Source organism: Microcaecilia unicolor, chromosome 2 (genome assembly GCF_901765095.1).
Source record: "Microcaecilia unicolor chromosome 2, aMicUni1.1, whole genome shotgun sequence".
NCBI lineage: Eukaryota > Metazoa > Chordata > Amphibia > Gymnophiona > Siphonopidae > Microcaecilia > Microcaecilia unicolor.
This window is the reverse complement of record NC_044032.1, coordinates 415,675,812-415,692,944: the sequence shown is the minus strand read 5'-3', so window position 1 is coordinate 415,692,944 and position 17,133 is coordinate 415,675,812. Positions and strand designations below refer to the sequence as shown.

At 40.9% G+C, this 17,133-nt stretch overlaps 1 protein-coding gene across 2 annotated transcripts in view; it reads right to left on the bottom strand.

The window, feature by feature from the left end:
* Positions 1–373: 373 nt before the first annotated feature.
* The window catches only part of BMPR1B (bone morphogenetic protein receptor type 1B), a 666,288-nt gene continuing 649,528 nt past the window's right edge, over positions 374–17,133 (bottom strand). For both annotated transcript variants that reach the window (XM_030190709.1, XM_030190710.1), the window contains 2 exons: positions 9,164–9,294; positions 374–879 (listed from right to left, as the gene is read on the bottom strand). In XM_030190709.1, the coding sequence (XP_030046569.1) occupies positions 754–879; positions 9,164–9,294 (257 nt within the window). In that variant the 3' untranslated portion in view covers positions 374–753. The remainder of the gene's footprint in view (positions 880–9,163; positions 9,295–17,133) is intronic.

Here is a 17,133-nt window from a genome sequence, read left to right as displayed (position 1 = left end):
GGTGCCACCGGGGGAGGGGCTAGAATGTGCCCCCTCCCCTCAGGCTCTAGACCCCCCTCCCACCGAAGTCTGGCTACGCCCCTGCTTTCAACCATCCCACATTACAATGAATCTGCCTGTAGATATTAAGAATTCTAAATAAGAAGTGTTTAGTTTAGTTTTATGTCCAGATATATCTACATGGTTTAAAAGCAAAACCAAATTATACCTGGGGGAGAGGGGTGGCTATGGAAAGCAGCGTCTGGCAGCAGGTGCTTTTTATGAAGGTTTCCTCCAAATTTGTATTTATTTTTGAAAAAAAAAAGTGCCTCTTTTTAGGGTTGGGAGTGCAGTTTTCTTTGAAAATGAAAAATAACACCATTATACTTTTTCAGGAACGGAGTTTTTTTTTTTTTTTTGTAACAATATACCTTTTTTTTTTTTTACTCCTACATTGAAAGTTTAACTTTTATAAAATTTAAAACATTTTTTTAACAATCCAAAAATAGAACAGAACTTTCACAGAAAGCAACACGCATAACCTTGAACAATTCAACGAAACCAAGTTTTCCCATAAGAAGGAATGCCATCCCAAAATGGTTGTCCGATATTTGTCTGCATCTGCCTGGAACTTTTCCCTCAGATGTCAAGAATAGCCTACTGGCTGCATTGAGGACGTTTATGGCAGCTCTGAGTCAAAGCTTTCAATTCTTCCACTCTCTTTTCAAACAAAAAAGTCCATCAGGCTGGGCTTCTGCTGGAGCTGGCACTGGATCAAAGCTTAATATCCTGGGACTCTGACATTTTGGCTAGTGTTTTCTTCACACGCAGGGCTGTGAGTCGGGAAGCAGGGTTCTGAGCCCAACACTCTGCCATAAGTTTCCCCATTTGTTTCAGACACTGCAAAAAGCAATGGGAGTGAGAAAAACGATTAGTGGTCCAATTTATATGTCTCTTAAGTTACAAAAACAACACAGACCCTAATTTCAGTGTGCTTCGCTATTAAATCAGAAAATATGTTGCTTTTTGTAAGGGTACGGCAGTTCTGTTTACTAATAATTTCATGGTTCTACAGAGTATGTTATAGGCTTAGCCCTAAAACGTCTTGAAGCCAATAGTGAACGTGAAATGAGCACGTTATTGAAAGTTAGAGCAATTCAAATGCTATTTGCATGTGGGAGAACTATCTTTCCTTGTCTTCAGAGAAGTGGCTGAGGGAGGAGATGAACCCTGGCTCCATGCTTTTGGGAGCCCTGGTGCCATTGAACTAGTCCCACCTCGCTGGTCTTACATTATTAGGCTACACTTCCTCAAAGCAGGTTGGCTTTCTAATCTTCAGGGGAGGCTCCCCAGCTGGCCATTCAGTCTTATGGTTGAAGGATGAAGGGAGGGCAAACACAGTGAGTAGCTTTAATCTTCAACTGGTCTAATTTGTAATTAGAGATTACATTAATGAAATGGCAGTATTTATTGGTATTACTTGGTTTAAAGGATGGGGGAAGAACAAGAAAAGCTAGGCCAATGGTGGAGGGTGGGAGGAGAAAAGCTGGACCAATGGGGTGTGGGGATGAGATGGGACGGAGAGAAGGAGAAATATTGGACCACTGGTGAGGAGGGGGGGAGGGAAGAAGGAGAAATGCTGGACAGGGAGGTGAGGGCATAATTGGGACAAGGGGAGGAAAGAGACAGTGGGATTCTAGATATGAAGTGGGAAAGAGCGGAGAGATGCTGACTATTGGGGGAGAGGAGAATAATGGGAGATTAGGAATTGGACAGAAAACAGAGGGTAGGGTTAAATGGCCATTTCTCTTATTGGAGGAGGGTGAATAGTGGAGTGCTACAGGGATCTACTGTTATATAACATATTTATAAATTATCTGAAAAATCGGAATGACAAGTGGGCTTTAAGGGTGGAGGTGGAGAGGAGAGGAGAGAAAGTGAAGATGTTGGACTACAACAGTATGGGGGTGGATAGAAGTAGAGAGAGAAAGAAATGAGATGATGAGCTACAAAGGAGGAGGGAGAGGAAATGCTGATCATAATAGAACCATGTGGTAGAGGCCTAGAGGAGGTGAGAGAGAGGAGAGTGGCGAGTACAAAGGGTAAAAATGTGGCAATGGGGAGGGGGGGGTGACTGACAGAAAAGGGGTCTGGGGAAAGAGTGAGATCAGAAATGGGATAGGTAGGGACTGAGGGAAGGAGATGGAAAGTTGACAAGTAGGTGAAAAATAAAAAAAGAAACAGTTGGAGGGTGAGAAAGAGGGTAAAATTTGAGTGGACAGAAAGGCAGAAAAGAAAAATAGGAAAGAGCTAAAAGAGAAAGATAAATATGTCAGAGACAGATGTGAATAGAAGAAGACAGAAGGAGCGAGGAGAAAGGACAAATAGCAGCCACTGGAGAAAGTTGGCAGAAGACAGACAAGAAAGCAGAAGAAAGAAACTCGCTAGGACCAACATGACTGGAAAAAATAAAATGCCCAGACAACAAAGGTGGGAAAAATTGCTTTTGTTTTTAATTTATGAACTGAAATATGTTAAGTTTTGGGAAATGTGAATCACAGGTATCTTTGTATTGTGTTCAATACAACAGCAAATTAATTTGTTTTTATTTTTCAAGTGTTGAGTTTTGACTGTTGACTTCTTGAGGTTACCAGTTCAATTTTTGTTTTCATATTTCTATTTCTAGTTTATGATCTCTATTTGATGAGGGTCTGTCTGTGCATATGTGCCAACATTTCAAAATGATTGGGGGTGCCAGACACAATATTAATAAGCCCTACCTGGATACAATGAAGGAGCTTGCACAATATAGGGGGATGATCAGCACCCACTGGATCCACAGATCTGGCTCCTATGTGACTGTGGTTTGTTTGCCTGTGATCAAGGTGCGGTATGCTCTTTGCATGTAGTTTGTGCAGAGATCTATAGAAATCCCACTTGTTCTGTTTGACCATTAGTAGGTGGATTGGTGTTCTACAGCCCAGTGCAATATTTGTAGTGTTGACTTGCTATGTGAATCTTAGAAATTAGTGCTACAGCTGTATGTCAGGTTTGCTACATATGTTTATGTTGAGTTGGAATTTTTTCCAGGTTTTGTATGTCACAATGTGCCTGGTAGAGAGATTTATGTTGCTGTTGCTCAGATGACATGAAAATCAGAATATCTATTGTATGGTGACTTCCAAGGAGAAATGTCCTACCTGTTGTAGGGGGGTGGGGGTGGATTTTTGTGGATACAGAACAAAGACAAATGAAGAAATGTTTACAGACATTAGGAAAGCTGGCAAATTGGGTAACACTATAATAGTGGGTGATTTCAATTACCCCAATATTGACTGGATAAATGTTACATCAGGGATTGCCAGGGAGATAAAATTTCTAGATGTAATAAATGACTGCTTCTTGGAGCAACTGGTCCAGGAACTGATGAAAGGGGGAGCCAGGACATAGTGCGAGAGATTGCGGTGCTGTATCCCCTTGGAAACAGTGATCATAACATGATCAAGTCTGAGCTACTATCTGGGATGAACCCGCAAAGGATATCTACTGTAGCTGCATTTAATTTTAAAAAGGGCAACTATAATAAAGTGAGGAAAATGGTTAAAAAGAAGCTAAAAGGATCAGCTGCTAAGGTTAGGACACTAAATCAGGCGTGGATATTATTCAAAAATATCATCTTGGTAGCCCAGACCAGATGCATTCCACGTATTTGTAAAGGTGAAAAGAAGAGAAAACGAGAGCCAGCATGGTTAAAAGATGAAGTAAAAGAGGCTACAACAGCCAAAAGATTGTCCTTCAAAGAATGGAAAAAAGGACCCAAATGAAGAAAATAAGAAGCAACATAAACACTGGAAAGTCAGATGCAAAGCATTAATAAAGAAGGTTAAAAGAGAATATGAAGAGAAACTCAAACTCACAGTAACAACTTTTTCAGGTACATCACAAGCAGAAAGCCTGCAAGGGAATCTGTGGGACAGTTAGATCACAAAGGAGCAAATGGGGCACTCAGGGAGGACAAGACCATAGCAAAGAAACTGAATTAATTCTTTGCTTCAGTCTTTACAGAAGAAGATGTAAGAGATCCGTGTGCTTGAAACGGTTTTCAAGGGTGATGATGCTGAGGAAATGAAAGAAATCTCGGTGAACCTGGAAGATGTACTGACCCAAATTGACAAATTATACAGTAGTAAGTCACCTGGACCGGATGGCATACATCCAAGGGTAGTCAAACAACTCGAACATGAAATTTCTGATCTGCTGTTAATAATACATAACCTGTCTATAAAATCATTCGTAGTACCTGAAGATTGGAGGGTGGTCAATGTGACGCTGATTTTTGAAAAGGGTTCCAGGGGTAACCCAGGAAATTACAGACTGGTAAGCCTGATGTCAGTGACGGGCAAAATAGTGGAATCTATTATAAAGAATAAACTTACAGAACACATAGACAAACATGGTTTAATGGGACAGAGTCAGCATGGGTTCAGCCAAGGGAAGTCTTGCCTCCCCAATTTGTTTCATTTCTTTGAGCAGAGAGATGTGCTAATCAATAGAAATAGAATAAAATAAAACATAGAAAAGAAAATAAGATGATACCTTTTTTATTGGACTAACAATACATTTTTTGATTAGCTTTTGAAGGTAGCCTTTCTTCGTCAGATCAGAAATAAGCAAATGTTGATAAATAACAGTATATATATAAGTGACACATCAAAGCATTTCAGTGACAAACTAACAGGATGAGGGTTGGGTGGGTTAGGTGAGAGACAGGGAGGGTCAGGTGGATGACGGACAGGGAGATATCCATTGTGATAAGAGGGAGACAACGCAGTAGAATTTTATGGTTTATAATGGGCTAGAAAACCCATACCTTTGTTAAGTCCTGTCTGGTGGGTGTCAAAATATTTAATCATTCTGACTTCAAAGGTCTTACGTTCCTGTATTGTTTTAAAGTTACCTTTTAATATTCTCACCATAAAATCATTGGTACAATGTTCTGGTTTAGTAATGTGCTGCCCCGCAGAGGTGACATCCTGGTTGGTACTGGCATTTTTCATATGATATCTAAGAAAAGGTCTACGTAAGATCTTTGAAGTCAGAATGATTAAATATTTTGACACCCACCAGACAGCACTTAACAAAGATATGGGTTTTCTAGCCCATTATAAACCATAAAATTCTACTGCTTTGTCACCCTCTTATCACCATGCATATCTCCCTGTTCCTCATCTACCTGGCCCTCCCTGTCTCTCACCTAACCCACCCCACTTTCATCCTGTTACATTGTCACTGAAATGCTTTGATGTTTCACTTATATATACTGTTATCAACATTTGCTTATTTCTGATCTGATGAAGAAGGGCTACCTTCGAAAGCTAATCAAAAATGTATTGTTAGTTCAATAAAAAAGGTATCATCTTATTTTACTTTCCATGTTTTATTTTATTCTATTGATTACCTTCATTTCTTTGAAGGTGTGAATATAAACATGTGAGCCGGTTGATGTAGTGTATCTAGATTTTCAGAAAGCTTTTGATAAAGTTCCTGAGAGACTCCTGAGAAAATTAGAGTCATGGGATCTGGCTGGGAGAGTTCCGTGGCCCTTTCAAAAATATGGGTTTAATCAGGGTACCATTTATATTTTATATTGTGGCATCGATTAAGGTAGTGTCATGGAATGTTAATGGGGTGGCATCTCCCATTAAGAGACAGAAGGTGCTGCAGGCTCTGAATCGGCAGAGAGCAGATATAGCTTTCTTACAAGAAACACATCTACAATAGAACATATGAAGTTCAAGAGGTGGTGGGTTGGAGACTTAATAGAGGTTCCAGCTTTGAATTGTAAAGCAGGACTCTTAATTCTCTTTCAGAAGGGACTGGCTATTAGATTACATCAGATTTGGAAAGATCCCAATTGTAGATTTCTTTTTGTTAAACCTACTATTAATAGGAAACTCTTGCTCCTGTGTAATGTTTATGGTCCTAATGTGTATGGTCGTAATTTTCTAAAAGTACTCCCTCGTTGGGTTTTGACTTTGCCAAATGTCCCTGTTCGTATGGGAGGAGATTTTTATATGGTCCATGATCCAACTTTGGATAGATCTCCCAGTTCAGCAGGGGAAGGGAGGGGACTTCTGTTAAAGGCATCCCAATGTTATGCTCCTCTTTGGAGCTTTTGAATGTCTGAAGGACACCGCATCCTTTGGAGCGTGATTACACGCATATGTCCAGAGCATATGGATCCCAATCTAGAATCGACTGTTGGCTTATTTCCACTACACTTTTCTCTGCAGTTCTTGCAGCGGGAATAGTCCATGTGGAGGGGCATAATTGAACAAAAACGTCTATCTCCAAGGGCGTTTATCTCCGAGAACGGGTCCGTGAAGGGGCGGACCGAACCATATTTTCGAAAAAAAATAGACGTCCATGTTTTATTCGACAATTTGTGAGCTGGGCGTTTTTTTCAGTGATAATGGAAAATGAAAGCGCCCAGCTCAAAAACGAATAAATCCAAGGCATTTGTTCGTGGGAGGGGCCAGGAGTCGTAGTGCACTGGTCCCCCTCACATGCCAGGACACCAACCGGGCACCCTAGGGGGCACTTTTACAAAAACAAAAAAAAAGGTAAAAGAGCTCCCAGGTGCATAGCACCCTTCCCTTGGGTGTTGAGCCCCCAAATCCCCCTCAAAACCCACCGCCCACAAGTCTACACCATTACTATAGCCCTAAGGGGTGAAGGGGGGCACCTACATGTGGGTACAGTGGGTTTGGGGGGCGGTTTGGAGGGCTCCCATTTACCAGCACAAGTGTAACAGGTGGGGGGGGGGGGGGGGATGGGCCTGGGTCCAAGCAATCTAGGGATTCAATTACCAAATACAACATCACAGCTGCATGATAGAAATTTAAGTTTTGCTGGATATTACAAGATCATATTTGGAGCGTTGGAGGCATCTTCCTCTCTCGGTGCATGGCCACATTCAACTTTTTAAGGTTTTCTTTCCTAAATGGCTCTATGTAATGCAGTTGTTGCCAATAAGATTGATAAAGCAAGATTTGCGCTCTCTACGTAAACTTTTGGCTAAATTTTGTTGGGCTGGCAAGAAACCAAAAATGGCATTTGGATATTTGCTGGGAGCGTGGAAGTATGGAGGGATGGGGCTTCCAAACCTACGTGTATACAACCGAGCATGCTTATTGTGCCATTTGGGGGGACTGGTTTCTTGGGGAACAGGGATTCACCCCTGTGGAGTATGAAAATGCGTTCTACTCCCCATGGCATATTAATTCTCTTTTGCATTGCCCATTGGGATTTGTACCATCTGGTCTTCATTGGAGCGTGTTGCTTTATCCAATGTGAGAGGTATGGCAATATTTAGTCTTTTGGGGGAGGGGGAATCCAGAAGTTTTGGATCAGCTCCCTATTACAGGAAATATTCAATTTTTACCAAGTCGTGACAGCATTTTCGGCATTGGGTGTCAAAAGGCATTCGTTTTTTGCGCCATGTGTTGGGAGAGGGAGATGTTATCTTGGGAGCAGCTGCGGAGTAGGGGACTAGTGGAGACTAAAGACGTTTTAGTATATAGGCAATTACAACATTATATACAATCCCTAGGTTGTCAATGGTCTAGCTTTCTCTTTGGGTAGTTATTTGCAGAATTTTTTTGAAACATTTCGTGATGGTAACATCAATTTCTTCTCTTCACAGGAAATTGCAGCTTCTTTCTTCTGCTCGTGCTAGGGATGCTTTGATTTGTAAATGGAGCGGGGATATGGGTTTGCCTGTTTCTGCTTTTGACTATAGCAAGCTAATTAAACTAATACCTGAAATATCAGTGAGTGCAGAATTGAGAGAATGTCAATTTCAGATATTGCACAGGGCTTATTTTACTCAGGAGCAAGTATTTAAGATTGGGGGAATGGGAACACTGGTCTGCTTGAAATGCAATCAAGATAATTCTTTTTATCATGCTTTTTGGGGTTGCTCGAAGATAAGGTTATTTCGGAAGGCCATTTTACATTATCATGAAGGGCTGTGGGGATGCTCTCTGCCATTCATGCCTGAGGGACTGCTTTTAGATAAATATGAAGCTTTTCATGTTGCTAATCGTAACAGAGTTTTTCTTCTTTGGAAAGTGGCAGTGTTGGGTAAGCGTGTTATATTAGGGGACTGGATAGGCGAAGTTGCGCCTTCCTACTGGGCCTAGAGGAATAGGCTACACGCGTTAATGCTGTTGGAACAGAGACAAGCACAAAATTCCCCTAACGGGAGGAAGATGTTCTTGGGTATCTGGGAAGTGTGTATTCAGTCTCTCCCGCATAAGGCCAGAAGTTTGATTTTGAATGCATTTAAGTAGGGGTTAGATGTATTGTTGAGGGAGATGTTCTGTGCTGCACTCGCCGGGATGCCCCCCCTTTCCCCCCCCCTTTTTTTTCCATGTGGTTGTTAAGGGTTTCTTATTTTATAATTGTGTTGTTCAGGAAGGGGTATGGGTGGGGGGAGGTAAGTGTTAAAAAGAATATTGAGGGTGGGGTGGGTTTGGGTAGGGAGAAAAGCGTTAAAACTTTGATGATGAGATTGTTACCTTGCTCTTATTCAGATTGTTTTGTTTTTAATTCGTTGTATATTGAGCTTATTGGCTGTTTATTCTGTTGAATCATCAATAAAATAGTTGAAATGTAAGAGTCATGGGATAGGAGGCAAGGTTCTGGTGTGGATTAGGAATTGGTTATTGGACATAAAACAGAGGGTAAGGTTAAATAGTCATTTCTCTCAATGGTGGATGGTGAACAGTGAAGTGTCGCAGGGGTCAGTACTCGGACCGGTATGTGTTTACAAATGATACGGAAACCGGAATGACGAGTGAGGTGATTAAATTTGCAGATGACATAAAACTATTCTAAGTTGTTAAAACAGGTGACAAGGTTTGGCTGCAGTTTTGGTTTTGGCCAAAAATGTTTGGACAGTTTCAGTAACATTTTTGATTTCAGCCAAAACTGAAGAAAACTGTTTTGGTCAAACTCTATTTTGTGACCACTAAAACAAATATAATGCGTATGATTTTAACTTTCTTTTATTTGTACAATCGGCTTTAGACTATTTATTGCCAAACAGGGCCAAAACCGGTATAATGCATTTTATATGAATTGAAATTTAGAAAACCCATTGCCCATCTTTTTGCCTTACCTCATCACTGCTCCATCTGCTGGGAAATAATGGGCGGAATTTCCTGATGCACACAATGTCTCTCATGTCTTCATAGGATGGATCACTGGGTACCACATCATAGTATGGGAGTTGGTACTCATCTAAAATCCCTGAAAGAAACATATCCTAGTTTCAGCGGAACATTACAGCTCAAAATATACCACCTCCATTTTGTCTCAAATTCATGTGTATCTCGTACCTTTTTCCTTTCACTGGAGAAATGTTAAATAGTAGTAAATAGTAGAAAGCAAATCATTCTCATTAGGCCCTAGATCTGAGCTAGAAGCGCAAAAGAGCAGCAAGACATAGCCAGGTCATTTCTGAAATACAATGCAGTAGTACCTCTGTGGAATCCCCTCCTTCCACGTTATATTCAAACTCTTCACACAAATCCTCGAGCTGTCACTACACCCTATAGCACAGCCCTCAGTTTAATATCTCCATCATTACAAACTAATGCCTGCTGTGTGTATTCTCTCTCATGCAACTTGTCTCTTTCCATGCTATATTAAATTCAAGTCTCAGTACCCGTAAAAATAACCCACATTATTCAGTACTTTTTCTTTATAGATCTATCACTATTATGGTTGCAAAGTATACCAGTAACTAAAACTCATAATATAGTAGGGTTCTGTTGTACAGGAACCAAGCCTTTGAAGTTTCTTGACTGGAATAGTTTCACTTTTGGAAGTCTATTTTAGCTGTTCTATTTTCTATTCCAACTCAAACCATCTAACTATAGAAGAATGCACTATTCTGAAAATCTGCCATTTTAGTGCACGAACAGTCTTCCCACCTCCAAACAGCACTGCCGAAACAGAGCAGAAGAGCAACCAAGCACAGATACCACTGGTATTGTTTTGATGGCTGCTTAGGGAGGGGAGAGGCAATGAAAGAGGGATGATGGTATAGGGAAGAGGTAACCAAAACAAAAAGGGTAAGAAAGGACGAACCAGTTTGATGTATTGAATGAAGCCATATCTTGCACTAGAGGACTTTACATTGATTGTTCAACTAGATTACTGTAACCTTTTTGTATTTGGGACAGAGCAACAGTGTATTAACGACTTTGCGAGTAGTACAAAACTCTTCAGCTAGATTAGTGTTGAGTATTAAGACTAGAATGCATTACCCCCTGCTTAGTGAATTGCACTGGTTACCTGTGAAATAGTGAATCCTATTTAAGGTGCTTAACTTGATTTATCATGCTCTGGTGAGGCATCCCAATATAGTAGCCAAACGTTGAGGATTTATAGACCAGCAAGGCCTTTGAGATGGGAGAGGCCACAATTGTTACATATTCTGTCATTAAAGCAATGGTATCTGACAGAGGCCCATGCTCACATTTTTTCAGAAGCAGGTCCCACTGAATGGAGTGAACTACTACTACTGATCATTTCTATAATGTTACTAGACAACAGTCCCTGCTTGACAGAGCTTACAATCTAATCAAGACAAACAGGACAGATAAGGAATAAGGGAATTACTTAAGGTGGGAATGGCAAAACAGACATGAGTACTGAACAAGTGAATAGGAGTTAGAAGTCAAACGCAGCCTCAAAAAGGTGGGCTTTTAGCCTAGATTTGAAGACAGTCAGAGTAGAGCTTGACGTGCTGATTCAGGAAGTCTATTCCAGGAATATGGTGCAGCAAGATAAAAGGAATGGGGTCCGGAGTTGGCAGTGGCAGAGAAGGGTACAGGTAAGAGAGATTTACCCGATGAACGGAGTTCCTGGGGAGGAGTGTAGGGAGAGATAAGAGTGGAGAGGTACTGAGGAGATGCAGAGTGAAGGCACTTGTAAGTCAATAAGAAGAGTTTGAATTGTATGTGGAAATGAATAGGGAGCCAATGAAGTGACTAGAGGAGAGGGCTAATGTAACCCTAAGGGGTTATAATGGAATTTGTTTTTAAATAAATAAAATTGCCTGAGTTGTCTCAGAGTTCCGTTGTGGCCAGCAGTGCAGTCCTTAGAATTTGCTGAGACTCCTTTGTCTGGGAAACAGCTTGCTGGTCAGCAGAGGAGAAGGGAGAAGCAGTTGAAGCAGAGATTGTGTGCTGCAGTGTGGCTGAGACTGGCTGGCCCTTGTAGGAGTGTTTAAGACACTAACTGACAGTAAGAGGAATTTGGAGTGAGCAAAAGGGGTTGTGATGAGAGTGTGAGTGCCAGTTCTCTGAGGGTTTGGGGGTTATTATTTTTGTTTGGATTGAGAATTAGTAATATTAAGTTCTGCATGTCTGAGGGGTGTCTGAGGGATTGGATGTAAATTAGTGGGGAATTAACTGCATAGACCTAAAACTGGTCTCAGGTGTATTTAAAGGTTACGCCAGGGCTGCTGTGTCTGTGCATGGGGAAAGTAGTGGGGACTGTTATAGAATGCTATGGGAGCAGGAATGTAGAGAGTGAATGCTGCAGCAGAAAAAGTGTGAATGCGCTTCAGACCTGCTTCTGTAAGAATAGGGAAACAAAGTGAGATTAGGATCTATAAGCAAGGGTACTTAAATTGAAGTTCATTTTGATTATTAAGTGGCCACAGTCTTGATAAAATAAAATTTAAAATCACGCAAAGAAAGGCATCAACAAAAGATTAGGGAGAGAGGGTATTGCCTCCCATTTATTATTAAGGGAAGGTTTAGGGAGAAGAAAAGGATCCTAAGGAGCTGGCGGTTGAAGACATTCTGGGCCCCCCCCACGCAAGAAAGGTTTCCGTCTACACCGTGGAAGAGACCGAGATAAGTGTGCTTCACAGGGAAGAGACATTTGCATCACCACTTAAAGGGGAAAAAAAATACTTATCTGATGACCTAGTTGGAGAATAAATCTCTGTGGCCTGAAGTGAATTCACTGACAGTAAAGGTTTACAAAGTTGAGAGGTGATATAAGAAAGACAAAAATACGTATCTGATGGTCACATTTGTAATCTTATATAGTTACAAGTTGTTAATAGTTACTAACTGAATTGGGAAAAGAAAATGAAACTTAGTTGTTAAAGTGTGTAAGTGCTACAGTTTTGTTATAGGAGGCAAGAAGTAAAAGAGGAAGGGTGGTACCACCATTAGAAGAATATTGTGAGAAACTACTACTACTACTATTTAGCATTTCTATAGCGCTACAAGGCGTACGCAGTACTGCACAAACATAGAAGAAAGACAGTCCCTGCTCAAAGAGCTTACAATCTAATAGACAAAAAATAAAGTAAGCAAATCAAATCAACTAATGTGTACAGGAAGGAGGAGAGGAGGGTAGGTGGAGGCGAGTGGTTACAAGTGGTTACGAGTCAAAAGCAATGTTAAAGAGGTGGGCTTTCAGTCTAGATTTAAAGGTGGCCAAGGAAGGGGCAAGACGTAGGGGCTCAGGAAGTTTATTCCAGGCGTAGGGTGCAGCGAGGCAGAAGGTGCGAAGTTTGGAGTTGGCAATAGTGGAGAAGGGAACAGATAAGAAGGATTTATCCATGGAGCGGAGTGCACGGGAAGGGGTGTAGGGAAGGACGAGTGTGGAGAGATACTGGGGAGCAGCAAAGTGAGTACATTTATAGGTTAGTAGAAGAAGTTTGAACAAGATGTAAAAACAGATAGGGAGCCAGTGAAGCGACTTGAGGAGAGGGGTAGTATGAGTAAAGCAACCCTGGCGGAAGACGAGACAGGCAGCAGAATTTTGAACCGTTCAATTTTTGTGTTAATAATGGTTTCAAATAAAAGCATCCTTAAAATCAGTTCTCACTCCAGTTTTATTTGTAGCTTCCCTCCACTTCTGGGTACTGTGTTCATGGTACTCGGTCCAGACTACTTACAATAACTGAACCACAACACATTGGTAGGTTAAGCTGAACCCAGAGGTGGGGGAGGGGCTTACACTAATATGAGCATAGCGACATTGGCAAAATATAAGTCATACAGCAGCATTTTGAACAGATTGAAGGGGAGAGAGAGAGATGGCTAAGTGGGAAACCTGTGAGACGCAATTTGCAGTAGTCTTAGTGGGAGGTAATAAGAGTGTGAATAAGGGTTTTGGTACTGTACTCAGAAAGGAAGGGATGAATTTTGGTGATGACAGAGAAAGAAACGGCAGGGTTTTAGAAGTCTATTGGACATCTGTAGAGGAAGAGAGGAGTCAAAGATGACCCCGAGGTTATGAGCCGATGAAACATGGAGGATGAGAGTGTTATCCACAGAGATAGAGAGTGGGGGAAGAGGAGAGGTGGGTTTAAGGGGGAAAATAAGCTGCTCAGTCTTTGCCATGTTTGGTTTCAGATGGCAATGAGACATCCAGGCAGCAATGTCAGACAGGCAGGCTGAGACTTGGGCCTGGATTCTTGCTGAAATTTCTGGTGTGGAGAAGTAGATCTGGGAGTCAGCCGTATAAATGTGATACTGAAAAGCATGAGAGGAGATCTGAATAACAAGGAAAGAAGTTATCAATGGAGAAAAGAAGAGGTCCCAAGACAGAGCCCTGAGATACACTAACTGATGTGATAATTATTTAAAATTCAGGAAACAAGCCCCACTTTGGTAATTCAACATGACATTTTGGGTAGCTAGCAGAATTTACAGGTTCAGGTGGATACTGTACATTAAGGAGAATTGAGATTAATTAGGAAGGGCAGTATATTTGTGGCAGAGAGCAATGACCAGGGTGTGATGAGCTGCCATTACCTTCTGTTAGTTACAGTTCTGATTGGTTGGAAACCACATTTCCCAAGTGACGGACAGTTTTCATTGAATATAGTGCCTTAGCAGGACATGAACTATGTTAGTGGTACTGGAATTGATAGATCTGAGGCTGCATTCTTTATTAAGCGACTGTTTTTAACTATATTACTGAACTGTAAAGGTGATAATATATAAAATAACTGTCAGTTTGTGTGATAATTGCTTTGGGATGCTGTAGCGATAATGTAATGGGGTTGTCTCTCCCTCCCCCAGCTCTCAACATTGAGAACTTCTGCACTTTTCATGGTTCTCAGCACATGAATAAGTTATCTATATGGCCTAAGCTGCCTTCAAGAATTATTCTTACATTTATGTCATTCTGTCTTGGTACCAAATTTTGGCTGCTAGCTCCTGCTCCAGTGCAGTCTTTCTGGCAGCTTGTTTTACCACATACAAGATTTTAGTAACTAATTTGTTTACAAAGATATTTTGTTTACAACAAATAGGTCAGTCAGTGCCAGCAGTATTTGGATAATACCAAAAGCCCACTATCTACTACTACTACTACTACTAACTAGCATTTCTAAAGCACTATCCTGATAGCTAACTGGATAAATATAGGACGGCTTTTTTTTTTTGTACTGTCCCAACTTTATCTAGCAAGTTATCTGGTTAGCAGATTGAAAACGACGTACGACCACCTAAAATTCCGGAAATCACTAAAAACCAACCTGTTTAAAAATGCATACCCTACCGATCCAAGTTTAATGCCTAATCTCTGCAAAACAACCAAACTAAAGCACGTAATGGACATAACACAACTCTTCCATTTCTCTGATTCCCTAATGTGGCTGTGTCACATGAACTTGATCTTACCACAACATCACCCTGTATTTGTTCACACCGGAGCCTGCAAAGGCCTCTCTGGTACTATGTAAGCTACATTGAGCCTACAAATAGATGGGAAAATGTGGGATACAAATGTAACAAATAAATAACATCACTTACTGGATAACTGAGAACCTCCCTCACTTTGCCCAACGACCATCCGTTACTATCCAGATAGCATCAGGGCATACTAAAATGAGTTTCAGCAGTATTATCCAAATAAAGCCACTGAAAAGCAATGAGGTACAAAAAATAAGTACCTGTATATAATTTGTAAACTGTTTTGATTAGTAACCACAGAAAGGCAGAATATCAAATCCTATCCCCTTTTCCCTTTATCTGATAGCAGGTGCTGCTACCCATGTAGGCGCTTTTCAATCTTGGGGTGAGAATAGTGTAATGAATAGGGGCTTCAACAAGTTCTTGATACTGCAATGAAAATGTGAATGCATCATTTGAACACAATTCCACTGGCATTGTGAGGTTGAATATTTCAGACTTTGGCAGGGCTTCGCTGCAGGAAATCGCACTGAGTTTAAGGTACAAGCACGGTTCTAAACATATTTGATAAAATGTACAATAGATTAAAATGTTAGTAAGACAATAAAGTCTAAGGACACAGAAAAGCTATGACAAAAATATATAATGAATTGACAAAGAGCTACAATTTCAACTATCTAAAATTCCTGTAATTTACTTTCATTCTCGATCATTGGAGCTCCTGAAAAAACTCTTTCAATAAAACTCTTTATTGAATCCAACAAAGATTTAAGCAAGAGTTCACTTTGTGGACTGAACAATTTCGCTAGTTCCACTGTTTTATCAGTGCCCAGGTCTCACCATTATCTGGTTGGCTTTCAGTTCCTTCCCCAGATGCCACATTAGATCAGCTACTCCCTCTGTATATAAGTTTGAAATGTTATGGCAACCACAAATTATTTTGACTAAGGGATCTAAGTGGGGCTAGTTCAAGGATATTAGATGCGCAAGGTGAACGAGTGGCCTAGTGGTTAGGGTGGTGGACTTTGGTCCTGAGGAACTGAGTTCGATTCCCGGCACAGGCAGCTACTTGTGACTCTGGGCAAGTCACTTAACCCTCTATTGCCCGCCGCATTCAGCCTGCAATGAGTGGGAAAGCATGGGGTACAAATGTAACAAAAAAAAAAAACCCTCCAAAAAAAGTAGTTTCAGTCTCTACTGTAGCTCCCCCCCAAACTAAGATTTTAATAACTAACTCATCAATCATGATCACTCCAACATCATCCCTCCCAAAGCATTTGCCATCAAATAATGTTTTCTTAATTATATGCTTTCTTTTAGAGGTAAGTTTGAAACTCGATGAATCTTCGTTTATTCATTCATTTAAGTATTTATATACTGCTTAGACCTAAGCAGTTTACAATTTCATTTTATAGGTACTGGGACTGTGGCTAGTGGGCTCCATATTTTACTACTGTTGTACTTGGGGCAATGGAGGGTTAAGTGACTTGCCCAGGGTCGCACGGACCTGCAGAGGGAAGTGAACCTGGTTCCCAAGGATCTCAACCCACTGCTGACCATCAGGCAGCAGCAGGAATCTGTTATAATAGCTACACCCCCCCAAAAAAAAAAAAACACACACACACACACACACAAATGCTGAACCAATTCACTAATGTACAGGTAGTGTGTGAATACGGGTTGAGCAGTTACTGAAGACATTTGGAGATGGCTCTAACCATGCACTTTACCAGAGGCAATGGCAAGGTTACCAAACTATTGTACTGTCCTACATTTATGCTGTATACTTAACTTTTACAAGGTGTTATAAAGAATGCTTAATTCTGGCTGTCTTTCCACTTGTACAAAATGTACTTCTCTTTCCTGACAGCACTTTTCAGTGGTACTCTGCTTGCATGGTAGGAATTGTTCCATTCTCTACTCTATAAATGTGCCAAACACGAAGAAAAAACATATATTACATTTGTTCTTACTCCACTAATGGATTGTCTCTTTCCATCAAGTCAAGCCTTGGCTGGGCAACATCTGCTCTACTAAAGGTACAAATGACTTGTGTCCCTTTAGGCTGGCTAAAGTAAGCTGGCATTTACTGCTTCCCATGAGTGAGTAGAAACTAGCTCAAGTCATGAGGAGATAATCTAAAGGATGGGGGGGAGGGGGGAACTAACTTTCATTTTTTGTTTCTGATTTATTTTGTTTTTAGCATACGACAGTGGTTCCCAAACTTTTTCACTTCACTGCACCCTTTGTGTCCAAGCAATTTTTCGTGGCACCCCCAACCTCCACTTCCACTTCCCCAGCCACACGTCTTCATCTTTTTATCTGCACAAATATATCAGTGCTAGGGTGTCCCTATAACCAGCCCCTCCAAATAACACATTGATTACGATTTATAACAAATTACTATTCTACC